The 27407-nt window shown below is 36.8% G+C and overlaps 1 protein-coding gene across 12 annotated transcripts in view; it reads left to right on the forward strand.

Annotated features, from left to right (window-relative positions):
* The window catches only part of CADPS2 (calcium dependent secretion activator 2), a 312131-nt gene that overhangs the window by 214072 nt on the left and 70652 nt on the right, over positions 1-27407 (forward strand). For 8 of the 12 annotated variants that reach the window (XM_035559395.1, XM_035559401.1, XM_035559404.1 and 5 more), the window contains 4 exons: positions 8386-8487; positions 13695-13758; positions 15581-15704; positions 17928-17948. In XM_035559395.1, coding sequence (XP_035415288.1) covers positions 8386-8487; positions 13695-13758; positions 15581-15704; positions 17928-17948 — 311 coding nt within the window. The remainder of the gene's footprint in view (positions 1-8385; positions 8488-13694; positions 13759-15580; positions 15705-17927; positions 17949-27407) is intronic. The other 4 variants (XM_035559398.1, XM_035559405.1, XM_035559399.1 and 1 more) reach the window with 1 other exon arrangement.

The following is a 27407-nucleotide window of genomic DNA, read 5'->3' on the forward strand; positions in this document are numbered from 1 at the left end:
TGAAATGTTCCACTATAATGGTCCCCATCAAAGTCATTAGTTCACAAGTGAACTTTTCGCAGTGCAGTTATGCATATACTGCACTTGTGTATCTCTGATGAAAGTGAAATGAGCGGAACAAGGAACTATAGGGTACGGCTGAAGGCCGACATTTCAGTCTAAACAGTCCAAGTAGGAGCTATTGTTTCTTCCCCATCACCTTCACTTTTGTCTACTTTTCATGCTGTGACTTCTATTCAGTCCCTCTTCTCTGAAATGGATGCTGTTGGGTAACACATGAAGTGTAAAGTGACTTCTTTCCACCTGCTGAGTTACAGACTGAATTGAAAAATTCAAAATTCAAGCATATTCCCTTGTTATACCTTTTTCTATTCAGAAAAAAAAAAAAAAGCTGGTATACTGGAAGTTCATATATGATAAGTGAAGGTGAAAGTAGTGCTACAAAAGTCTGTTTATAACTGAAGATAAATAGTTTCTCTCTGTCTTCCTTTTGAAATCTTCAGCATGTGTGTTTGAATAGAGCAGTCCTACCTTAGTAGGGTTCTTCTAAGCCTGTGAGTCACCTGTCTGCAGCATTGACCTGGTTGGAGTAAGAGAAGGGCAAGAGTATGCAATATTTACTCTTAGTGCTCTTTCAGTCTCCAGCTCCTTACTGCTCAGAATATGCCTGTCTGGTAACCTGGAGCAAGCCTCTGAGGTACTTGTCCCTTGCACCACTGAATCTGTGTATCCCTTTTGCATTCTTAGAACCTTTGGTAGCAAGTTCCACAACTCAGCTTTCTCCTGCATAAAGAACTCTTGTTTTGATCTTGACTCCTACAGATCTCATTTCAGTCTCTTTTGCTACTGGAACAGATGAAGGGAGACATAAAAAATCCTTCTGTTGTTGCTTTTCTGTTTAAGATTCAATAATTATGAGTGAACTATGCATTGATTACACTGGATGGATATTTTCTGCTAATTCCCTATCCTTTTTTTTCTAATCCCTGATGTTTTGCTTTTTTGACTGCTACTCAACACAGCTTCATGACATTATCCATCATAACGCTAAGATCTCTGTCCTAAATAGCAAATGATTTGTCCTTATATTTATATACCTTGGTCATTATTTGTTGTTTTATTCTTGCTTGATCTCATAAGGTCCTTATGCAATTCTATGCTATTCCACATAATTGTCACGACAATTACTATCACCTCAGTTTTTAGCTGTTTGCCAGGTCATTTATGAATACTGTAAGATAACACAGGTCTCAGCACGGATCACTGCAGAACTCTACTGATAACATCCCTCCACTGCAAATATTCACCATTTACTCCTACTCTCTTGCCTTAAAAATGTTTGGCAAAAAGGTTTTTGGAAATCCATGTACATTGTATGAATCAGATTGCACTCATCCATGTGTTTTTGATCCCTTTAGAGAATGTCAGGATCAGAAGATAGGATGCCCCTGCCTTGTGTCTTCAAAACCATACAGACTTCTTCACAGTAGATCATATTTACCCAACTTTCTTTTAATTTTATCCTTAAATATCCTTATATTATAGTTTCTTCTAATTTTCTGGGATGTATTACTGGCCTGCAGTTCCACGTACCTCCCCTAGAAACTTCTTTTAATTTTAAATTGATCTCACCTTCTTCACCTCCCACTCCTCTGGAGGAAGGCAGTTTGGTGAGCACTTTCACCCAACCATAGGTAATTCAGTTCTGGGCCAGGCAACTTCCTCCTGTTTATTTTTCTAATTTGTTCCATAAACTCTTAGCTGCTTTAATTTTAGACAGATCCTGTAGTGAAAATGAAGAAAGGTTTTTAGCAATGAGCAAAGAAGGGTTCCAGCATTGGAGTTGTCCTCATTTCCTCCACAGTAAACACCACTGGAAATAATGTTGATATCTCTGCAATAGCTTTGCACTCTTTGAGAGCTCCTCTTAGATCCTTGCCATCGTTTGGCACTGTAGACTCTCTGACAGGCTTCTTGCTCCTGTTTTCTCTGGAGGAGATATCTTAAAGTGGAGTAAAAGAACACATAAGTGAAATGAAACTATGGAAACTTTGAAGAGTGTTATGCATTCATATATTTCTTTCCATTTTTCTAGTATGTTGTGATAAGAACCATTTATTGCAATTTTACACTTTGTGTCAAGTGATAAAAGACTGTTCAGAGGAATCAACCCTTCAAACCTGGGGCAAGGAACTTTGTCGGACTAAGGAAAGGAATATCATTTCATTGCTCTGTCTCTTCTAATCTTTTTTTTTAAGCTACTGAATAAATATTTCCTCTCTTCTGACTAACTGATCTCTAGAGTTAAAGTAAGGTTGTCTGTATCTTGCTTTTTTCTCCATTATCTTTCATAAACAATATCTAATAAGGCTTAATTTAAAATTACAGATCTTAAGTAAGAAGTTTCAGTGCATATGTGTACAGGGTCACCATCTGACATGAAATATTTTGTCCACTCGATCTCTTTCCAAAAGCGTTATATATTCGTATGTATAGTTTATAGGTTTTTGTTTGTTTGTTTCTTTGTTTTTATGGTTTTCCCATGAAACCATTACTAGCAGGATTTTGTGGAACATCAGTTATAAGCTGTTGAAGATGCTTCCTCTTTCTGCTGTGCTTCTTATTCACCCAACCCCGGGAGCTCTTTCATTCTGTCTGTGTTGTAATAACAGCAGGTGCAAGGTCTTCTTTACTGCTTTTATTGCCAATTGGGCCTTCTGCTTTAATCTTAGAACTGTTCCCAGGCAGTCCAAGAGCTGGAGGAAGGAGCCTAAGATCCCTTACAGTGTAGGGTCTTTAGGGTGTGTTGCACTGGAAGTTATATTCCATCAGTCTGTCAGCATCTTATATAAATTCTCTCTCATGTTTGATACAGCATCCATAGACTTCAGCAGATGTCTTTTGGTTTTGTAATTTGTCTAATTTTTATATCAGTGCTCTATAATGGAAATGGTGAGAGTGGGTGTCTCATACTCAAAGCATGTTTTTATTCAGAAGTCATTTGTTATCAGTCACCATTTCCCCAGAATAATGAAGGAAGAAAATGTACCTTTTAGGACTGATATGCTATGTGAATTTGTGCTTCCAGATGAGAAGCAGTGTTCTCTCAAATGTGGAAAATCTAGTTGATTCTTGGATGTTTATATCGCTCTTCTTCAGGTGAATATAATCTTCTTTTCCAAGGCTCACTGGGCAATGCTGAAAACAGAAATTTTTCACTAGTCTTTCAGTTTCATGTACTGTCTTGTGCAAAGCATCTTGCTTCCTCCATTTTTGGAAGCTGATAATCTCCAATTGATATGGAACACAGAGGAAGGTGAACCTCCTTTAAATTAATCTGTATTCTCATTTTTAAGTGATTCACTTATAAACATCATACCCCCAAGCCTCTGATGTGAAGACTCTCTAAATAGCTGAGTATTTTTAATTAATGTTGTTCAGTTAATGACAGAGCTTTCTACATATTGCTGTTGCAGATAGCCACAGGAACATTATTGGTAGAGATCTCCTGAGTTCAAAGCTAGAAGCAAAGTTCTCGACCCTGTTACAAGTGCCAAGTGAAGCCATATTGACCTCATCTTTGGTTTAAGGAAGGATATTGTGCTGTATTGGAAAGTGTTGATAATTATACTATGCTGATTGCAAAAGCTGCCCTCACTAAAATATTAACAGAGGCACATTTTTCAATGTATCAAGACAAAAATATCTGCTTCTGAAAAGCCTCAGAGAAATTGTCAGTAGAAAATAAATCATAATTCACACATTGTTAAGAACTATCTAAACAAAGTTTTGTATATTTAAGGTGATAGTTGCAATCTTAGGCAGTGAAGGAACAGCTAATGCTATCACATACTCTCACCTTCCCTAAACGTTATACATTGTTTTGTCATTAACTTCAACTGACTAATGTCTATACATACTCTTATGCCTGAGCTAAAATTATAGCATATTAGTACATTCTTAACTTTTGAGTAAAAGAGCAATAATGTATCCCACCTAAAATATTCCTGCATAAAATATCATGAAAATTAAGCTGATCTATCATCTTAATATGTTTTAGTAGCCTTCAGGATTGGTCTTTTTCATTCACTGTGAAAAAGAGGGTATGAACTGCAAGCAGATGTAGGATCAGCTTGAGGAATGCATATGGCAGGAAGGCTCTATTGTGCCAACTTTTTTTTTTGTCAGAATGTTTGTAGAATAGTTAATATAAACCACAAAGTGTTTGCTCTTCGAGTGTCTGTTGGTTAAAGCTATCTGTGACTGCCACGTGATAATTTGCTCTCTTTCTTTTCTGTTAATAAAAAGATGTCTGCTCTGCCTGCTTCTAAGCTGATAATGTAAATCACCGTTTTTCTTAGACTTGTCTAGTATAAACCATGAACTCTACAAAAGCGTTGGTTAATGGAACTGTGTTTTAAAGGAAAATTTTGATATTAAATTTCTGGTAAATGGATAATAAAGTCTCTTAATCAAAATTCTAAATCTTGTTTGCTGAGAAACAAGAAAACAAATTTTAATTTTGCTAATTTGAAAACTGCCACTGTTTGTTTTTTTTGCTTTTTCCTCCTGTTGAGTTTAAAAACAAGTGCTCTTAGAAAGCACTGCATTCTTCTAAAACAATTTGTTTCTAAAAGCTAAGATGACTTGTAGTTTATGGTTTTGGTTTCCCTACACCCTGAAATATAGTTTATTATATACGTGTCTTGATGTAAGACCTTAGCTGAAGTATTTTTGTTTTCCATATATTTTGTTTTTCATCAGAATTTCTCATCTTTTTCTGGCAGATTATTTTGGTCAGCCTTACTGTTCTCATCTGTATGTATGTGTATATATCTGAATATCAATCTGTGCATTCCTTTTCTCTTACTCTTTTTTATTTTTATTTTTCCCATGAAAGACCAAAGTGATTGTCTAAGCTTTTAATGAGGAAAGCTTCTTTAAAAAAGTAACATTGAAACATTTGTAAAATATGCAAAAAGCACCAGTATAAACAATGTTCCAGAGGGGGTAAAAAGAAAAAAAAAAGTCAGCCATATTCAGTTACTATTTCACAAGCCTGTCACAGCAAAACAGGCCTGTTTAAGTTAATAGTTTCACACTAGAGGCCACTAGGAGAAGCTGTTTCCAAAGTTGAGGGCTGGAATGAATCAATATCCAACCAAATGTCCATCATCTCTGATTCACATTGGAACTGGAATACCATTTTTATCTCAAATGCCATACCTATTCTCAAGAACCTTATTCCTACAATGTGTCAATTGACATCTGCAAATTATTACAAGTTTTAAGACCTCTAGACAGCAAAATATATCAACAGGTATTCCAAGTCTTAAAGGATTATGTCAAGTGAATAAAAACTCCTCTGTTCTGAGAGGAAACCCTAAATCCATCACCTAATCAATTAGCTTCCCTAGGAGAACTACCATCAGGACAGTTATCTTGGAAGACTGTCACAGTAAAATTTTCTTTAAAAATTCAGGTCAATCTCTATTTTTGGTGTCATTTTTTAAAATATTCAAACAGCTACTTCCCTTTTGAATGCACTAGCTCTAGCTCATGAGGTATTTATTTCGTGTATCTTTCAATATTAAGGTCTAAGTGAATTAAACAAGTCGAGATGTGACCAGAAACAACGTTACATCTATGCTGGTTAGACGGTGATCTAAGCAGAAATGACAGGCCAATCCAAATCCAATTGACAGAGCGCTCAGAAAATGGAAAAATTATAAAAGTGAGAAAGAGAATGCTACCCAGTTTTTGAGTGTTCATTGTTTATTTTTTTTCCTGGTTTTCTAATGCCAAAAGTAGCTGTGAACATTAAGGAAGAAAGGAATGTGGAAGAAAGGAAAATTCACTCTTCCTTCACTTTCTTGGGAAGATGCTGTTAAAATGGTGTCACGTGTACAATAACATGAAGACTTGATAGTTCTGGAGACAGTCCATCACTTCTTGGTGGAGTTCTTGAAAGAGAGGTCCCAGTCTGTAATAGGAAGGCTTAATACTGGTTTTGAATTGAAAAAATCAAGTCCAAATTGTCACTGGTAGCATCAGGGATGGTAGAAAATGCACATTTGTTGACGTTTTTAGTTGCAAAATAGTTCTGGCATGACTTCTGGGTAACCTAAGTATTTGAAAACCAAATGACTGCTTGGTTCTGATCTTCCTGGCAGACACAATAATTTATAAATAAAATAACCAGCTCAAAACAATGCTATTTTATTTTATTTTATTTTATTATTTTGTTTTGTTTCGTTTTGTTTTATTTTATTTTATTTTATTTCATTTTAAAGAATTAAAGAAAAACTAATTTAAAGAATTAAAGAAAAAAGATCTAGAAGGTAAAATGAGTGGGAATTATGAAAACATTCATCTATTTTTTCTATCTTAGATCATCTCAGAGTCAGATTCTTTTTTCTGTGGATTCTTTTTGCTTGGTAGTAGATAAGACACTCCCAAGAGTAGCAAAAAATGGTCACCGCTTTAATGTGTGTCTCAGAACTGTGATGAAAATGCATTTTTAGGTTCTGCTTGTTACAATAAGGCTAGAAAGAATAAGGAAGAAACCAAATTGTGATTCAGAGTTTGTGTTGTTTGTAAAAGCATGCTTTGAAGAGTTGAGTTTTTCAGTGCCACAGCTGGTACATTTTTCTAACACCTTTTTGTGTACTCTTTATTTTTCTTCTGGGACATTTGGTTCTATCCAAACATTCACTGAAAATATATTTAACAGTTCTGAAAATTTTTGGCATTGTCAGCATGGTTCTTTATGGCAACAAACTCAGTGAAGTGACAAGTCCCCAGTATGCAGTGATCCTAGCCTTAGTGCAGGTTGACACATATGACATGCTACTGGCTCACCTTTTTCACTTATTGTTATGTGGACCCCTAGGTCTTTTCTGTCATATATATGACATGCTTCAGCAAGGCTTAATATGACAGAACTATTTAGTTTATCACTCCAGAGCACGATCTCTCCTGACAATGACATCAGACAGTAAAATTTACTTAAATTTGAGCCTGTTCCATCTGTCAGAAGGCTGAGGTAAAGTATCCTGGCATCCATCAAAAAAAAGATAAATAAGTTATTTGCTCTTTCACATCAAATTTATCCAACAGTATATTGATGTGCCTGGTTACTCATATCTCCACCATATCTGATTTTTATTGTTGTCTTCACAATAATTTAAAGAGTTCAGGGATTCCTTCCACCTTGACTTGACAGATCAGAAATATAAGTGATTTAAGGGGTGAAAGAATTGTTTGTGTCATGACCAGGTAGCAAATTATCCTTCCTAGGTTTGAGGATAGTAGAGAAAGTTAAAGTAACAATTTAGCAAAATCATGATGTCTTTTTCCATGTCACTTTACTACAGTTTTCCCAGTTCTAAAAACAATGAGATAGTTTTGGGGGCCCTGGAGAAGGTACAGGGTAGATCTACACTTCATGTCAGAGTATAAACTCAGGTGGGAAGCAGCAGATGTTTTGTTACCCTGGAGCTGGAAGTTAAGTGAGTAGCTGGAAGTTTTCATATATTTTGTTTTAAAGCAGTGTACAGCATGATGTGGGAAAGCTGTGATTGTAAGGCAGAAATACCATTGGGAAATATGTATTTCAATTTCATTAACTTTGTCATTATTTTATTAAAAAGGCATTAATAACATATTTAGGATAAGACTCTAATTATGTGTTTAAGGTACTTAATATAAGGCTTGTTAATTATTGGGACACATTAAATTTTATTTTTTTTAAATGCCAGTGCTTTAAAAATATTTATTGCATCCTTTATGCTATATTTATATGGAAGTCTTGTTTACATGCTGCTGTTTGTCAATATGGTTTGGGAGATCAAAAATCTATGCTCACTCTAACTGCAGGGATTCTGAGATGTTGCCTTCTCCAGCTTTTTTCACTGTGGTTTGCCTCCCACCTTATTTTTTGTAACCACTTTCAGCTACATTGTGCCTCTGGAAAAATATCTGGAAGATTCAAGGAGCTGAAATTGAGACAGATGAGAGTAGGCTCCTCTACTGTGCTAACACTACTACTTTTCTTGAGAAAGGATACTATTATATGGGAGTGATTTGGGAGAAATATGTGATGCCTTGTGTTTATATTGGGTCTAGGTAGCAACTTAGGACTTGTATTTAAAAGTTCAGCTCCAAAAGTTCAGTTCTTTGTCTAGTTATAGTCTGTTCTTTCACTATATTCACAAATTACCATTTATCCTTAAAGGCAATGGGGAAAGGTGAAAGGAGAGTAGCAAACGTTAACTGAAAACTTTGAAAATAAAGATCACTGTTCAAAGAACAGGCAGCATGAAGAGATGTCAGCAATTCTTAAATATTATTAATTATTAAATTCTTAAATATTTAATATTACAGGCCAGATGGAATTGGAACAGTATCTGTTGATGAGAAAGAAAGGTTTGAGGAAATTAAGGACAGACTTTCCTCCCTTTTAGAAAACCAAATAAGCCATTTCAGGTAAGTGTATAATTTATTCAGTAATACTAAGTTTTGTCTGGCAGAATGTTCTTATTATGATGTTCAGCACTAATCTTGAACAAACAGAGTGAAATAGTCTACCTGCAAAGAAGTTTTGAAGGTATTAAATATGGAATAATTTATTTGCACAAGTGTTTGTGCTTAGAATTCATTTGCATGTCATGTAAGTTGTATTCTTTCTGTGGTAGAAAAGATTCTGCAAGAATAAAGGCCTGATTTTATTGGTCCTTTTGAACTTTAAGTTGTCTATAAATCTAAGAAAATTGCCCGAATGAAAATGACTAAGTCATACCACTTTCTGGATTAATGCTGATCGGAAGAGTCATATGAGTAGGTACCTGGTACATATAGGTACCTACATAGTAGGTACAACTTTTTTCCTAGTTGTCTAATGTCATTTGCTGGGTTTCATAATATGCTTTCCAAAATCGTCTAAGGTCCATCATCTTCAATAAAGAGTTTGTCATATGTAAGGACAGCTGTAAGGACATGTAAGGACAACTGTACCAGTTGAAGAAGAGTACAAGAAACAGAGCAAACATGGAGTGCTATTTCCCTTGGTAACCTTCTAGCAGTTGATGGTTTGTGAACCTTAGCATAAAATTGGCACCTAGATCACCAAATCTATTAGATTATCACAGTTAGCCAACCTGTCTGCCACCATTCTGCCAATCTGAACATTTTTTAGAATGTATTTATATACCTTTTTTTTTTATCTCTCTGTCACCTTGTGGCAACCTGTTCCACAGTTTAAATAGTGCTGTGTGAAAAAGCTTTCTTTTCTTTGGCAAGGTTTGCTATAAGTTAGTTGGATACCCCCTCTGGTGTGATGAGGTGTCTAGTATACACTGGTATCTGTCACGTAGATAATGAGGTTGCTTGGGAATTTTTTAAGCAAGGAGGACATAGCAGTCTTCACTTGAGACTTCTCCTCTGTATTAAACTGTATTAAACTAAAGAGAGCTAGGGTTCTCTTTGAAGAGTATTCCTTTGGGGAAAAACAAACAAGCAAACCAACAAACAACAACAACAAAACATTACTCCCTTCTTTCATTTCTCTTAAAAATTCTTCACTGACATATTTCATATCTCCTGTCTCCCATCGGATTCAATAGCTCTTGCCTAAGAAGCAATACAGAGCAGCATAGGATGGAGTGCTTCCTACCCAGGTCTTGGAAAGGTCTTGGAAAGAGTAGTGACAAAGACAACATCTGCAGGGGGAAGGAAAAGTTGTTTCTGTGACAATCTTCTCATGTTTGCTACAAAGAAAAACAAAGGCGTGTGGGAGTTTGGTGAAGACTTTTTGTCTGATTGGCATACCTATGAACATCACGTTTTTTGTAGAAACAAAATCACTGTAGTTTCCAATGAATGTAAGTACTTTTTCTCGTACGCTGTGATGAGGGCAGTGAGAGTAGTTGCTGCCCAGAAAATACTGAAGCAGCAGAAGCCTTCTCAATATGTACAGAGGGAGAACGGAAATGAGAGAGCAGGAGAAGTTGGGCATCTTCAGGCTTCAGGCATGCACATGAATGAGACTAATTACAAAATGTATAATGATGTCTAAATAATTATTTGAGTTGGAACAAATAAAAGCAAAGACCACCATGTCTGATTACCTAAACAGCAGAGTACGTTGATGAGCTTGGGCTGTATCAGCAACTATGGGATCTTTCTGCCTGATTCTTGCTGGATCTTTAGGGAATTCAAATTACGTTAGAAATTCCTCTTTAAGAGCAATTAAATGTGTCATTCAAAGGTGAATGCCTCCATCCTTCAGGTTGCCTTCTGGAATTTGCATTAAAATCTTATTTAATCAAAATAAGCAAGAGAGCTCTGCCAGGTGAGGAGTAATCATTATGTCTTTCTTTGGACAAATGATAGAAATTCAAAAAATTAGGTGACATGTCTGGATTTAAATGAGGATGATAGTGTAATACTGGTAGAAGGAAGAATGAGTAGTGCCCTAGAATATGTAAAAGCATACAGAGTGACAATAAAAGACATCCTGATATAGAATTGGCATTAGATTTTAAAGAAAACTTAGATTCAAATTATGTGAAAAAATATATATATATATATATCAGTAATTAACACAGGATAGTCTTGGCTGTGAGATTGCTTTCTTAAGAAAAGGTAGTATTAAAATTACTCCATGTTTCAGTCCATCAAAATTGTTGTGAAAACTGTGAGATGCTGATTATTTTGAAAAATGCATTCAGCAGTAAAGACTGATCCAAAGCATACACCGAGTTTCTCTGTTTCGGCCTTACTGTCCTTGAGTCCCCTCTGAGTCACCGGGCAATCACACCATACCCTTGCATCTTCTTGCTTCTGCTGTCCTTTCTACTATCAGCTTGAGCATCCTTGCCTTTTATGTGTGTCCTAACATATTTTAAGAACTTTCACATTTTCCTGGTTTGTTTTACAGTTTGCATGTTTTACAGTTCTTACATGCCAAATTCTCTACAATAACTTCTTTAACTTTCTCATAGAGTCATATAGAAGGTATTTTGTTTGTTTAACGACTTTTTTTTTTTTTTAATTGTGGCATGCATTTGAATTGTGATCCTACTTACTGAATTTTACCTCAGGCTGCTTGTAGGCTTATTGCTTTTTGGACAGCACTTTAAGGTTTGGACCTTTGTTTTTCAGGTTCATGTTTTTTCCTTAATTCCCATTCTTGAACTGAGTATACATATACTGAATTTATTTGGAATGATTTCTTTTGCTACACTGCTAAATGTTATTATTTTGTGATCATTATTTTGTGTCCTGTTTACACTTGAGACCAAATCCAGAACAATGTCTCTCTCATGGGTCCTCAATTAATTGTCCAAAGCAGCAATTCAATACCATGTTTCAAAATTTTATCATTATATTTCATCCTAATGAGTTATTGGTCAATTGTACATGTGTGTAGTTGAAATCTCTTAATATTTGTTATCAATTTGCAGTTCCTCTAATCTCACTTAACATTTTCTAATTGTTCTCATCACCCTAATTAGAGGGTCAGTAGTATAGTAGTACAGTTTTACAGTTATAATAAGGGATTCCCGAGGATTGCCAACACTGTTTTTTTTTCTTTTTTTCCTTTTTTTTTTTCTGTAATATGTAGGAACATTTCTAAGCTTTACTCTTGCTCTATTGCTTTGCACTGCATGCACTAGTCAGCTGTCATTGTGGACAGTTTAACTAAAGAGCATATTTCCCTTCTTGCCTTTTCAGAGCTGCACTGAACATTTGCTACATCCACCTAGGTCACATTGATCCAGCAAAGGTTTTCTCCCATGCCTGTCAGCCAATCCCCCAGCTTCCAGTTTTAATACTGTCTTGTGACTTTTTAATTTTCATTGCCATCAGCCTGGCTCCATGGTGATTAAGATGGAGCCTGCCCATCCTGTGCTGGTGGTTCCTTACTTAAATATTTCCCAGTCCTTGAGGTACTTAAACTTCTCCTCTCTGTCATCTTTTTTTTCACTGAGACTCCAGATCCCTGCCTGCCTCTCAGGCATCAAATGTGGAAGAGCCCCTATTTCAGAGAAAGCTGCCATGGCTGCCTTGGACTTAACCTCTTGCCTGGCTGTGTGAATTTAGTCTCTGGAGTATTCCTTCTTCACTTCTGTATGTTGTTGGTAGTAATGTTGGTAGTAATGTAGAACATGAGTCCTGCTCCTTCTCTATTCTTCCCTAAGTAATTTACACAAATATCTCCTGAGGATCAATACCTCTGTACCCAGTAAAAGGCTGTAATGCTGGAGGTAGGACTGCTCAGAGTGTCCCTTTAGGCACCGTTTCCTTTTCTCTGAGCTCCTTATCTTGAGAAAACAACTCTTCCCTGTCAGAAGCTCTTTGTACCAATTGCACATAAAAGCTGTCTGCCCATGTCGTACTCACGGATATTGAATAACCCCCAGGTCTTCAGTCTGCATTTTCAACTTTAAACTGTGTGGATTTTGGAAACTTCTTATGTTGTTTACATTGCAGAACATACACTGGTTTGAAATATTAAGTATAATCAAAGAATGAGTGACCTTTATTCAAAAACTACCATTCCGGGTTAGTAAGAATAAACCATGGGAAAGACAAATCAAGGATTATAGAAAAGAAAGGAAGAGTCAAAACAACTAAGGATTTGTTCTAAGATGACTTAAAGCCTAAGGGGCCTTAAATCTGCTTTCCTAATTTGTTAACAGGTCCCCAAGAGTTGTTAGCACTACTGTAGGATAGAAAGAGAATGAGGCAAAGCAAATACTGAAATTCTCTCAGATGGAAATCCTTTTTTGACCTCATTTATAGGGCTTTATTTTGGCTGACCAAAATGCATATCTAAAATTCACTGGTCTGAATCCTTTTATCATTAGAAAATATTTTACTGTTGGAAAATATTAGAACATGAGGCCACCATTGAGTAATAATAAGAGAAAAATAATCTCAGCAAAGAAATCCCTTTTCCAATTGGGGATATCCCACAAGATTTTATAGACAGGATTAGGAGAGGCTACTATTGCTTTAGCTCTATAGTCTCATTGAGCTGATCTATTGGATCATTTAGCAGACAAAAATTAAAAACAAAGCTATGAATGGGATCACTTTTTTAATTTACATGTTATATGTTATTGGAAGTGTGGAGACAGAAATAGGTATGTTTTAAGTCCTAGCTGATAAAACTAAAAATAACACAAAATGCTTTTCCAAACTACTTATAGTAAAATAGGAAACATTATAGAATATCTGCACAAGTTTTTGCTCCAATGTATCTCTAAAAACTTAAATATCAGATATTTTATTCTTATATTAATCCAATATTAAAGCTAAAAGATAATATACAGAGTGTTGCTTCACTGTCATGTCACTGTTATGACTACATGAGAAATAGTACCTCTTTCCAGGAAGATGAAAATTAAGCTCATCAGAGACTATTAATTATCCTTCGTAGTTGAGAAAGTGCATGCAATGGTTTTTTCCCTTTGTATTTTTTCTATATTAAGGCCTGAGCTGCTGGTGGGATGATGCTGCTATAGTATATATATATATTTTCCATGGCAGACTAGTGAAGAGATCATCTGCTTTCATTAGAACTTTGCCTATGGGAGTATGATATTAAAATAATTTAATGCGAGTTTTGTACACATATCTCAAAGTAAATTCTTATGATTTTCTCTCTCTCTCTCTTTTTTTTAAAGATACTGTTTCCCTTTTGGACGACCTGAAGGAGCTTTAAAAGCCACACTTTCATTACTTGAAAGGGTAAGTTTGTCAATATACTTTAAATTCTGCCTGAGTACTAAGCCTGCATTTTTCTTTTGCCTTCAGGCCACTGAAAGTTGACTTGATTCTTCTTTAGTATTCTACTACTGCTTTTAGTTGTTCACTGGAAGGTGGGTGTTTTGTTTGTTTTTGTTTTGTTTTATTTTGTTTTTCTCAGTGTTTTCCACAGAGGCAAACAATTGTTCTCTGTAGGACAAATTTATTGGAATTTCACTTTAAACCATGGTAGTGACTCTGTTTCTTTAAAATTTAATGATTACCCAGCATTATCTCTAAAGTAGTACAAGCCTACTCTACAGCCCCTCTTTCCTGCTGTCTACAACTTCCTTGCCACTGATGTTGGCAGTACTGATACATAAACTTAAAAAGCATCTATATAATCCAAATAATCTTCTATAAATATGTAGTCTGAGTCAATTTAAGAAAAAAAAACAAAAAAAGCTATATGCAATAAAACTGTCATGGGCAGTTAGCAATGTAAAGCCCTGGACAGCAAATCCTCTTTTACTGACTGAAAGGGAGAAGGCCTTGTAATGGTAAAAGCATCTCTGCCTTCTCTGGGGTAAGAGAATTTAAAATTCCAACAGGGATTTCAGAGGGCTATCAGTAGGAGCCTGAAGAGTGTATGAATGGGAAAAAAAAAAAAAAAGAAGGAAAAAAAAAAAAAGCTTAGGTCCCACTCTGTATATCTCTACTAAAGTCAGTGAGGTCTGGTCCTGGGAAGTGACAGCCATTTAGCTCTGCAGAACACACCACAGATAGAGATTCTGTCTTAGAGAGCATTCTCCCCCTCTGCTCAGCTCTTCTGAGACCCCACCTGGAGTACTGTGATTAGCTCTGAGACCCCCAATATAAGAAGGACATGGACCTGTTAGAGGTCCATGAAGAACCTCCTACGAAGACAGGCTGAGAGAGTTGGGATTGTTCAGCCTGGAGAAGAGAAGGCTCTGGGAGACCTTATTGAGGCCTTCCAGTACCTAAAGGTACAGGAAAGCTACAGGAAAGCTGGAGTCACTCCTGACTCTTTGTCAGGGAATGTAGAGATAGGACAAGGATTAATTAAGGATAGATTAGATATAAGGAGGAAATTCTTTACTCAGAGAGTGGCGAGGCACAGGAACAGGCTGCCCAGAGAAGCTGTGGATGCCCCATCCCTGGACGTGTTCAAGGCCAGGTTGGATGGGGCTTTGAGCAACCTGGTCTAGTGGGAGGTGTCCCTGCCCATGGCAGGGAGGTTGGAATTAAATGATCTTTAAGGTCCCTTGCAACCCAAACCATCCTATGATTCTATGATTGTGTGATTTTTCACAAGGATGTGCTAAATTTGAAAGACTTAAATAAGGAAGAAAAGCAATCAGTATGAACTACTTCTGATGGCATTGTACGTAGTTTCTCCTTTACGCTGTTGAAGAATCAATGGTTATGCAATGGTGGAAGCTTTTCCACAGGTGAGAACAAAGCAAATTTTCACATCCACATGTTCTGTGGGTACCATGATCCAAACCACGCAAGGAATGCTCTTGTTATACTGTTCTTGGTGTCACCCAAATGAAAACTGATTGGCATGCTGCAAGATGCCGAACTGTAGAGGTATCTTGCAGTATCTTGTATAGAGTGTAAATATAGTGTTCAACAGAAATCTTTAAAGACAAATATCTAGTTTCACCAGCTGAAATAGTTCCTTTTTGATTTCTTCCTTTCATTATTATCACATCTGAAGTAACATTAGGATACTTCTATCCTTTTCCCCTGAGTATTAAGTAATGAGTGTAACCAAGTGGTATAATTGTCTCTGGTACAGGTTTTAATGAAAGATATTGCCACTCCCATACCAGCAGAAGAGGTGAAGAAAGTGGTCAGAAAATGTCTGGAGAAGGCTGCCTTGATCAATTACACTCGACTTACAGAATATGCCAAAATAGAAGGTTAGTACAGCAATCAACTGCCAAAGTGGCTGTAAAAGCCAACAATGCCTATTAACTGAATATTCTGTGAGCAGCCTTTTGCCTTTCCTGAACAAACCCCTTCCACAGCAAGGGGAAATGTCTCATTAAAATCTCAGCTGGTGAACTATGGAGCTTTTTCCTATTCATTGGCTTTAATATGCCTCCTGGGACCCTGTTTGAATGGAAGACCAGGACTTCTTAATTTAAGTTGCCCTTTGTTCTTACTTTTGAGTTTTCCACAAATCTAAAAGGTTGTTTATGGATTATTTTTTATTTCTCTAACTATTTCTAGTAATTAAACTACTGACAGGAAATTGTTTCCTTATCAGCAGTAACAGTACCTTGAAACTTGAAAACTCTCGATGCAGATGCCTTTCTGATGTATTTATAAGGCAGACAGATAAGTGTCATTTATTTTTGCCATTGTGTTTTCAGAGGTATGAAAATAATCTGATGATTAAAACTTTAATTGCATCTTCATTTCCTGAATGAACTAATGGGACAAAACGCTAGATTTTATGGTAATCAGTAGTTTTTCTGGAATTTACATATGTTCTGGAACATATACATTGAAATTAATTTAAGATCATACTAAAAAATTGGCTAGGAAACACAACATCATTTTAATATTGTACAGAAGTAAGTAAACCTTACGTAGAACAAAAACAAAGTCATAATAGTGGCATGCTTTGTTAAGGCACAGCTGTTACTCTCCATAAAGCACAGAAAGCTATATGTGTACAGATATATTCAGAAGAAGAAAAAACATGTGTGTGCATCTATATAAATGTTTCTTTGGAGGTACTGTCAATTAGCATGAAAATAAATGATGACTTCTGCTTTAAAAATCTGTTTTTTATATGGTGAGGAAGGATTTTTCATAGCATATATTTCTAGAAATACACCAGAAGAAATAGTTATCATAACAACAGAATGAAGAAGCCTCATATGTCTAGCAATATTATAAAGTCAACTTTTTTTCCTTTTTCCATTTCTGTTCAAATTCTCTGAAAAGCATGATTTAACCAATCTCAGAAGTGATTAACAAAAAAACCCATCTCATCACTATAGCAACCAGTATTATATCATGGGAGTAACAACATGAAACCATCTTAGTAACCAGTTTATCATAATTAATTATGATATCATGTTGTGTTAAAGAAAGAAAGATGAATATTAAATCTATTCTGGAAAACAAGACAGCAAAAATATGATTTCCCTTAGTTTTTATCTTCCTGTATTCATAAGAAGGATTTTTTGATGCTCAATATTAGTCTCGTAGCAAACCTGTTGAAATAATGGGTATAAAAATGGAAATAGTTTTTAAAAAATTACAAAAGTTTGCAAAAGATATATAAACTCTCTGACACTAAATTGGATTGGAAAAGGTTTTTACAATGAAGTAAATACATCTTTGTTCAGGATTTTTAACTAAATCCTAGAAAATGTTGGCAGTTCACTGAATTCTGCCCTTTAAAATATGCATACTAGTAATACTGCTGTAAGCAGAATGCCATATAAAACTGAATTCCATTCCATGGCATATATTGACTTGCGAATTTCGTTTTGGATTTATTTTCTTTTGGTTGAAATACAACTAGGTTTCTATAAGTAAATTTATACTCAAGTAATTGTAAGCCCAAAGCACAATAGATAATTGCCTATAGAAGTCTATTACATCAAGAGAGATAAAGTACTTTTTCTGAGAATAAGTAGAGTACCATTTGAAAGTGAAGGGCTCCAACGCCATAACATCAGAAAATTAAACACCTTGGTCCTCAGCTGCAATGAGACCTGTATTTGTCTATTTCTATACTGAGGTTATTATAAATATTCTACATTTTTACCAATATAAATGTAATAGTTTTCATCCATTCCCTGTAGGTTTATGGGAGCATTATTGTATCCTGTGCACTGAAATGGTGTTCTTCTCTTGAAGTAATTAATGCCTATATTTGCATTAATTACTTATTCCTCAAATTGAATTTGAGGAGACAAAAAGGAGAGAAGACAATGCAGTGGTATTGGCATTTCTGCCACAGTCAGGACTGTCACTGCTGTTCTCAAAATTTTAAGAAGTCTTTAACTCTTTGGTATTTATTCTACTCTGATGAAATTAAAGTAGTTGTATTTCTACAATGATTTTTTTCCTTTTCTTTCTTTTTTTTTGTTTTTGTTTTGCTTGTTTTGTTTTATATTTAGCAATGGCAGAAAAGGACTCAGGTGATTACTGTTTGTGTGCATGTTTGCATGTGATTTGGTGTGTTGGTGTGTTGCATCTGCATCAATACCAAGATATTGACCAGAACATAAGCAAGCCTTAAAATTAATTTTGACGGTATAGTATAGTCCCTGTGTTATTCATTTGTACCATTGCTTAACTATGATGTGTATATTTATTAGCAATTCAGATAATTTTATTATTCTGTATATTTTGGAATATTGAAACAATTGTAGTTTCTGTGAAAGAGTTGTAACAAAGTGATGCAGAGAAGTTTAGCTGTTAATCCAAAATGAAGATCTTGATAAGAGAACTGATTTCATAAGGTTTGTTTTACATCTGTCTGATATGGCTGTGTTTTGTAATAAGTTTCTTTTTCTAGTTACAGATGAGCTTTGAGAGTGTGGTAGTTCTTTGTGTTTCAGATTTCTTGAATCTGATATGGCATATATTCTACAGTAGTGTAGAGAGTTTATTGAGTGCTTGTATCCAAATAATTAACCAAATGATCAAAAAAGAGCATAGCTGAAGTATTGTCTACACGGTGACCAAGTAGTAATGGCTACTCAAACATGTGGCTGAGTAGTGGCTATATGGATGTATGAGGGATTGTACATATATATGCACGTTGGAATGGAGTGGATTGGAACGGAATGGAATAGATGCACACGCTACTTTGTCTTAGCTTTTTTAAAGATCTACACAGATGCAACAGTAGCCTGATTATAATACTTTGTGGGGTTTCAGCCACAGCTGTGGCAAAGAGTTTTGAGTTGTTAGTTTTCTCATGAATACATTCATTTTCTGTCCAGAGAGACCAACTCGGGTGATGACTTTAGAGGTTGCATCCAGGTAGTTCAAAATGGAGCTCCTTGACATTGAGGGGCCTGAAGGGAGAAAGAAAGTCCATTTTTCACTTTCCCCTTCTCTGTAAGAGGAACAGCTTACTTAGCCAGTAAGCAAGCAGAAAATGCTAGCAAATTATAAAGACTATATTTTTAAAAGTTATGTTCATAACTGAAGATTCCAAATAATCAATGATTCCCAAGACTTCCAATGATTTTCATGATTTTCATTAGAAAGCTTTAAATGCCCTGGAAATAGAAGTGCTGTATTCAGAGTTGTAAAAAAAAAAAAAAAAAAATAGTAGTGGTATGGGCATTTCTGCCACAGCTGATTAGAATAAGTTCAGATGAACTCACATGACAGTACCAGCTTTAGGTGCCTGATCAACAGGGAGAGGATCTTGAAGCAAGTGATCCAGAGCACTTGGAGGCACCTTCAAGAATTTCTCTGCAAAAGGACGTATTTCATGTCATCAAATACAAATGCACCCGAAGAAAGTTTCCTTACTGTTTAAGATACCTACAGCTAGATAGCACAAATATTCCAGGTAGTACTTCTACTCAAATGGTTGAAGAAAATATCTCTTCAAATGAGAAATTTAGAAAGTGTTGAATTTGTGAAATGAGGAAACTGAGTTTAGAGTTTGTTTCCTATGACCTTTGTGCTCCAAAACCTCAGTTGTACACTTCTGTATAACATGTATCACCTCAAGTAGAAATCTTTGTTTCCCACACATTTGCTATTCTTATTTTTTCTCAGGCCCATTACATCAGAATCACAAACCATTAAGCACAGATGCCATACAAACACAGGGGAAAAAAAAAAAGAAAAAAGACTGTTCCTATTTTCAGTCATTTTACATTAGGTTTAAGCATGCTTTGAGAGGAGCTATCGCTGTGTTCTTAAGATTCTAGGATAGCAAAGCGATACCCTAAGTGACCTGGCAAATGGCAGTATTACAGAATGGATGAGAGGAAAGCCTATGACATACAGTGAGTAAATGGAAATTTACTTCATGAGTTAGGTGAAGCTAGAGGTTTGGAGGTTGTATTTATAATTTAATTGCTTAGTTAAATTTTGTTTCTGACTAAAATACAGGTGAAAATTAATGAGACCACTCCGAAAAATTAATTTTATTGAAAGAAGTAAACAGACTGTGTTGCACGAGAATTTAATGTTGCATTGAACCAATTTATCTGGTGTAAAAGGTGAAGTAGTTGGACGGAATCCAAATAAAATTTGATCTTGGGCATCATTCATATTTTAGGCTGGCCAACAGAGCCAAATCCTGTTCCTATTGGTGTCACCAGCTGCACTATAGATTTCATCATGAGCTTGATGTACAGCATGCTTAGCCCTAGAACCATGTATTTTATTGTCGTGGAAAATAAGGAAAACTATTTCTTGATAATTATTATTTACCTTTTAACTTGTACACTGGATACTGTATAGAGAATCTTGAATTGCAAGAGTGTCCTTGTTGGGTAATACAGAGGTGAACATGCAAATTCTTTTCGTTGCGAGAATCCTTTCTCAGCAGTGTGGTTGCCAGGTTCCCAGGTCTGTTCCCCAAGTGCTCTCATTTTCACAGTCTCAATTGAACAAGACTCTGAATGCTTTCCCAGAAGACGGTGGTTACTTTCTTAATGGCAGACGCAGTAGTATAAGCAGCACTTGTATCAACAGGATTTGTTTGCAGTCAGGATGACATTTTATTTAGCACTCCCATGTAGTTGTACTATTATGAATATAGAACAGCTTTTTTCAATAAAAATTACATTTGCAGTGACAATTATACAAGGTTCAGCATGTCATTCCTTATGAGATGTACAGCTGAAATTCTCATGGAGTAGCTAATCTGTTCAGTCAGTATAATTGCCATTATGGAGAGAACAGCAGCAAACCTACTATTATAATTTTGAACTATGTCTAAGAACTTTCATGTAATGCCCTTGTAGTTTGCAGCAAGGGTTTATAATTTGTCAAGAAGGTGATCATGGCATCAATATGTGAAAATCTCTTTTTAAGTATAAACTGTTTTCATTTCAGCACATGCTGCCATTGAGACCACTACCTGAAAGTACTTTTTAGATCGTTTTGTGTATGACATGTTTTCTAGTCTTACTCAATATTTAACTTGAGTTATCTCTCCCAATAGATTATGGTGAATGTAACTTGGTCTACTGGATGCCAAGGCCAGAGCCAAATACTTCAGATGAATGTTGTATAGCTTCCAATGAATAGCTTAGAGAAATTTGCATGCCTCCCTCACCTGTTTTCTCTTCTTCATAAAACATCACCTTACTTATGCAGAAATCATACGTTTATTTGCATTTTATACACACCCATTAACAAACAGACAGTAATAAAATACTTTATTTATTCCTTCTCAGAAACAATTTTTCCCCATTTACATTAATTTGAAATCTAAATGGATGAGGAGAAATGGACTCTGCAAGTGCTGCTGTCATTGCCTAAGAGAAGTGGTAGAACCTCACATGTAAACACATTTTTCAGCACAAGGGCATTACTTCTCTGTGGAGTAAAAAGGGGCCTGGGTTAGGGATTAAAGTGGTAAATGGCTGTGAAGCGAACAGGTCAGTATCTATCATTGTTGGTAGATACACCTCACTTCTGAGGTGACAGACAGATTGTAAACGTGAATTATTAGGTAATTGTCTTTGAACTCATTATTTTTAAAAGTCTATGGTAACTGAATACATATACTGGGCTCCTTCTGCCAATAAGTTTTAATAAAAGGAATGAGAATAAATTCAATTAAAATCAGGGCAAATAGTTACTGTGTAGTGTGCAATCGCTCAAAGACAAATCACATTTGTCATCCCAATATTTCTTTCTCTCAGACAGGCTGCCAAAGGCTGAATAACTGTTAACGCCATACAATAGAGGGTCAGGAGCAACTCAACAGTTGCTTTTTTTTAAAGGACACTGATCGTTAACATACTCATTACATACAAGTTTCTAAAGGAAAGGGTAGTATGTAAATGCCCTCAAGGCTCAGAAGGATCCATCTGACTTAAAAAGAAGAACACTACAAACATTATTGAAATTGAGAAGACAAGTGGAGAGAGTCATTGTACCTGGAGAGGACTTGATTAAAGCTCTCCATGCATGTTCATTTCACTGAACAAACAAAAACGAATGAGTTGCACAGCTGCATAGCACCTTCTTGGTCTCTGTTGTGCAACTAAAATGGAAATATGAGAATACAATCAAATATTCCTGATTTCAGTTTTGGAACAGAGGTCTGGAAAGGAACCTGTGGACCGTTAGGTCTTCATCCTGATACCTCCTTCATAAACGTACCCAAATCCTGCGTTAACAGCTGGGCTGAGCTGTTCTTTGTTCCATATTTCTTCCCCTTTTCTGCCCCCTGCTTCAACCATGTGAAGGCCATTTCAAGTCCTTCTTGCTCTGTAAGTTAGGAATCACCTTATAGTCAAGTTACTACCTATTTTTAGCACACTACCCTTAGCCTTTATCTCAGATAGCTCCTCCCTTCAGTAGCTTCATATCCAATCCCTCCTTACTCTATGATGTGTTTTAGATAATTGTTTTATACTTAACACAACTTACTTTTTAATAGCCTTTCATTATCTTTTAGTCTTTTGTTCCTTAGTTTTATCATCTTAGAAGCCTTTCTCTATTAAAGTTTGAATTGAGCCTTCTTGAACATTGGTGGCTGTGCAAAGTCATGTCCATGAAATGCCTTGCACAGTTCTCAATCTACACCACTATGGTGGTTGCACACTAATGGCTAGCTAAGCTCCACCATGCTACTCCTTCACCCTCATTCTCTTCCCCTACTCCACGTGGGGTTCCTCCCACAGGATACCATCCTTCCCAAACTGATCCTGCGGGGGCTTCCCACAGGTAGCAGCTCTTCAAGAACTGCTCCAATATGGGTCAGTACTATCCAGTCTGTCCATCAGGAGCAAACTGCTCCAGTACGTGTCCTGGATGAGTGGCAGCTCTTGACAGACCTGCTCATGTGTGCGCTCCTCTCCACAGGTGCAGCTCTGGCCTATAGTCTGCTTCCACAGGGCCTCTCCACAGGCCACAGCCTCCTCCAGGCCACATCCACCTGCTCCACCAATGGCTCCTCCATGGGCTGCAGCTTGGAGATCTGCTCCATGTGGGACCCCTGGGCTGCAGGGGGACAGCGTGCTCCACTATCGGCCTCTCCACGGGCTGCAGGGCTCCTGGAGCACTTTTTCCCCCTCCTTCTTCACTGACCTTGGTGTCTACAGGGCTGGTTCTCTCATTTTTTCTCACTCCTCCCTCCCATCTGCTGTTACACAGAAGTTCTTTCCCTTCCTTAAATCTGCCCTCCCAGAGGCCCAACCAACATCGCTCCTTGGCTCGGCTCTGGCCAGCAGTGGGTCCCTTTTGGAGCCAACTGGAGCTGGCTCTGATCTAACACAAGGCAGCTGCTGGGTTCTGCTCACAGAGGCCACCCCTGCAGCCCCCTCGCTACCAAACCCTTACCACATAAGCCCTATGCAACCATAAATGCTTAATGTAATATATTTGAGAAATGCTGGTGTTTGCCTGTCCATATCAGGCTTGTGGCACACAGCTGTTCTGTAAAAAGTTAATACAATCCAGTCTTTAGAGGCTGATCATTTCCAACTGCTGAGTTATAGCAAATGTTTACTGCTGTTCATTTGTCAAGTGCATTGCCCTTCCTCTTAAAGTATTATATTTTGTTTTTCTTTCACATTCTTCGGTGTTCTCCAGTTTTTCTGTTACTGCATTTTGACCCTGCTCTCTACTCCCAGTGTTTTACAACATTGTTATCAGCACACTCTTAAAATTTATTCTGAAGTCATTGGTGGAAATATTAAAGAAGCTCAGTCCTACAGTGGATCCTCAAGGAACTCCTCAAGAAACCTTTCTTTGCTCTTTCTCAACACTATCCATAGCCTTTCTATTGAGGGAGCTTCTTTATCCAACACACGGTTTCTTTTTTAATCCTCATTTTTGTCGGCTTAACTGGTAGTCTTCCCGTGAGGCACCATATCAAATGCTTTAGTAAAGTCAGAATAGATGAGATCTACTGAATTCCTTTCCTAAGAAAATATCCTATCAAGAACAGCCACTGCACAAGTCTAGTGCAAACTACATTTGCAAATATGTTACATTTTATTGTTTTCATTGTATATCCTCAATTAGTCATTTCTTCAAATTTCCTTTTAAAGTTAATCGTCAGCATCAATTTTGCTCACTCTTTAACTGCAAGCATTAGGTTTGCTCTTGTCATCTTTCAGTAACTCTCAAAAATTTAGACTCTTAAAATTGTTAAATTGATGAAAAACTAAGTCTGTACTTTCAAGTGCCAGTTGTCTGGCACTAGGATGTCAATTATTCAGCTCCCTTAATTCATGGAGCTCTTCAGTTTGCCATGTTTATTACCTCTGAGTTTTCTTCCACGGGAACAGAAAGTGCTAAGAACATTAGCTCTTGCCCCCTTTGAAGAGAAATTATAAGCAAGGAAAGGAAGAAAATACCAAGTGCTACTATCTGATCTGTGTTTCCAAAAACAGAATACAAAACATCATAAATTAGGTGACTTTGATCAGTAATTAAAATATGTTGTTATCTCTGTTGTTATTTTTGTTATCTCTGAATTTTTGCTACTGCTTTTAACTCTTCAGATTTCATGTTTCCTTTTTCTTTTTTTTTTTTTTTTTCCCAGCTTCACATGAACCAATAGTTTCTCATTTTTGTAAAGAAATGTGATTGTTCCGTGAAGGTAATTCCATTGAATATAATAATAAATTTGAAAAAGCTGAAAACATTGTAATGTCACCCACTTTATAAAACAACAGGTTATGAACTAGGAGATGTAAACTCTAACTTCCTACAAATCTCATAATCTTTGTGTACAAAGAGGATAATGTTAATTAATTTTAAAACTATTTTGTCTCCAGAATTTAAAATCCTATTTAATTCTTAGAAAGCAATTATGAAAGACTGATTTCAACTTCACAATTAAAGCTAAATTCCATTATTTATATAAGGCTAGAATTGTTTTTTAATCAGAAAAATATAGCATGTCCTCCCAGATGTCCACTCCTTACTTTTTCATTGCAGAATTAATTCTGTGAGAATTTGCAAGAAAATCCACCAAGGTCAAATCTAAATTATCTGCCAGTGGATTATCCTAGTTGCGGATTACCTCTGGAGAGTCAGTTCAGGTCTAGTAGCATATATTAGCTCCAGTTTATTGTCATTTATACTCCCTTTGTTACAAGTCTAGAAGCAGTACTGCTGGTTTACATGTCAAAAAGTCTGAATTAGCTGGCCCTACTGGAGCAGAATTGGCTTCATACAGCTCAAATTATGATGCATTTTATTATCAAATTATATTATGGCTTCAGGGTTTCCCTGTCATCTACTCTGCATTGGTATGAATTCACTTTCAGGCTCTGATTTGGAGTAAATCAGTCAGACACTATAGCAAGAGAGCTGGTATAAAATAAAGGACAGTTCATTCAGACTCCATGCACTATGATTGGATCTGGAAAGATGTACACATACTTTAGGTCCCTTTGCACAATATCTGGACAGGCAGTGTTTCTTCAGAAACTCTAAGACTTCCTCTGGCCATACACTGCTGTATGCACATAATATCCTTGAAGGAGTTTGATTGGGTTGTTAAGTCAGGAGAAGAGGAGGCTCAGGGGAGACCTTATTGCTCTCTACAACTACCTGAAAGGAAGGTGTGGGGACCTGAGGTCGGCCTCTTCTCACAGGTGACTAGCAATAGGACTAGAGGGAATGGCCTCACATTGTGCCAGGGGAGGTTCAGGTTGGAAATTAGGAGACATGTCTTCTCAGAAGGAGTAGTCAGGCATTGGAGTGGGTTACCCAGGGAGGTGGTGGAGTCACTGTCCCTGCGGGTGCTCAAGGACAGGTTGGATGTGGTGCTTAGGGACATGGTTTAGTGGGTGACATTGGTGGTAGAGTGATGGTTGGACCAGATGATCTTGAAGGTCTTTTCCAACCTTAGTGATTCTATGATTATGATTCTATGATTATAATTGCCTACAGTCATTGCATTATTTGCGCTCTTGTGGGTCTAATTCTGGTGCATGCATACAAATGCATTAATTGATGGTTAAACCTCTACATCAGTGGACAACTTATACTTTCTCTGGGTTTGATTGCTGGTAGCATTAATGTTAAGTAGCACAAGAGCTGAGTTCTGCCAGTGACCAGTGCAACAGTGCTGCTGAAAATCAAAACAAATGCCAATTATCATACATAAAAGATCAAAATGCAAATTGATGGTCTGTTGCAGTTTGGCATAAAAAGAGATGAATGAAATCCTAAGCTGCAGCACAGAAGTCTCCAGACCCACCTAGCTCTCTGGATGTGGTGATGCCAATAGGCACATTGAGACTGTGAACTCAGGGTCTCTCTCAGCTTCCTTGGCCATGGCAGGAAGTGATGATCCAAAGGAAGAGCTGTTCTTAAGCATCACACAACTACTTGCCTTTTTTCTAGTATCCCTACTATTAGTCAATAGAAGATCCGCTGGTGTGGGGACAACCTGGCTGTCATGAGTCTTGGTTTGAATAGGCTTGTTGGAAGAAAAGGAGGAAGGATGAAATATTGGACTGGGAAAATGAGTAAGGTATATATGCTGTTCCACAGTGGGAAGACCACCAGACCAGAAATGGGAACCTGCTTGTTGCACTGTATTCGTAAGTGAGGAGAATAATCACCTCTTTAATTAGGAGATTCCTCTGCTCAGTCATCATCTGGAGAATAGTACTACCCGAGCACCTTCTCCTTGTCCCTATTTCTGCTTGTAGCAGATTCCATCCTGCTGATCAGTATCATAGTGATTCTGCTGGGAAGACAGATTTCCTCACTCCATTCCCCACCAAGAAAGACAGAGCTCAGGTGTTGAGCTTGGTTAATTGTCATGGTTCTTGGCTCAAAGGCTAAGCAAGAACACTTGGAAATACAAAACAAGGTTGTGATGGAATTTTATAAACCATAGAATTTACTACTGTGTAACAGTCATTTACAAAAGCAATAGCACAATACAACATTGCTAAAGTAAGCATTAAAAGAATAAAGAAGAGGTTAATTGAGAGACCTGAGAAATTGCACATCAATCAGTAACTGCCACTATATCAGCGGAGTTCTAGAAGGGATTTTTTTGTGTGTGTGCTAGACCCGATGCTATTTCACATTTTCATATTCAGTGGGCATAGATGTAAAATCTTTGCTTAAGGTTGTACAAATTATGCAAAGACCTGTGGAAAGTAATGACAGCAAAACATTGGTGTGATCGGGAGTGCTTGGAAACCTAAATTCTTTCAAGCCAAATATGTTCTAATATAAGTGATGCAAACATACACACTGTAAAATAATAACCCTAGCATAGAAAGGAATGCAGGAAATACAGAATATGGGATTGTACCTGGTAGATATTCATTCCGAAGTGCATTTGGGGTAAAAGCAGACAAGCAGCTCATCAAGCTCCCAGTACCCAGCTGTGGCAGAACAAGGCAGCATTAGTAAAGCTGTGAGAGCATCTGGCATAGCTTAGTACTTGAGTCATCCTGTAGTCAATA

Source organism: Cygnus atratus, chromosome 1 (genome assembly GCF_013377495.2).
Source record: "Cygnus atratus isolate AKBS03 ecotype Queensland, Australia chromosome 1, CAtr_DNAZoo_HiC_assembly, whole genome shotgun sequence".
NCBI lineage: Eukaryota > Metazoa > Chordata > Aves > Anseriformes > Anatidae > Cygnus > Cygnus atratus.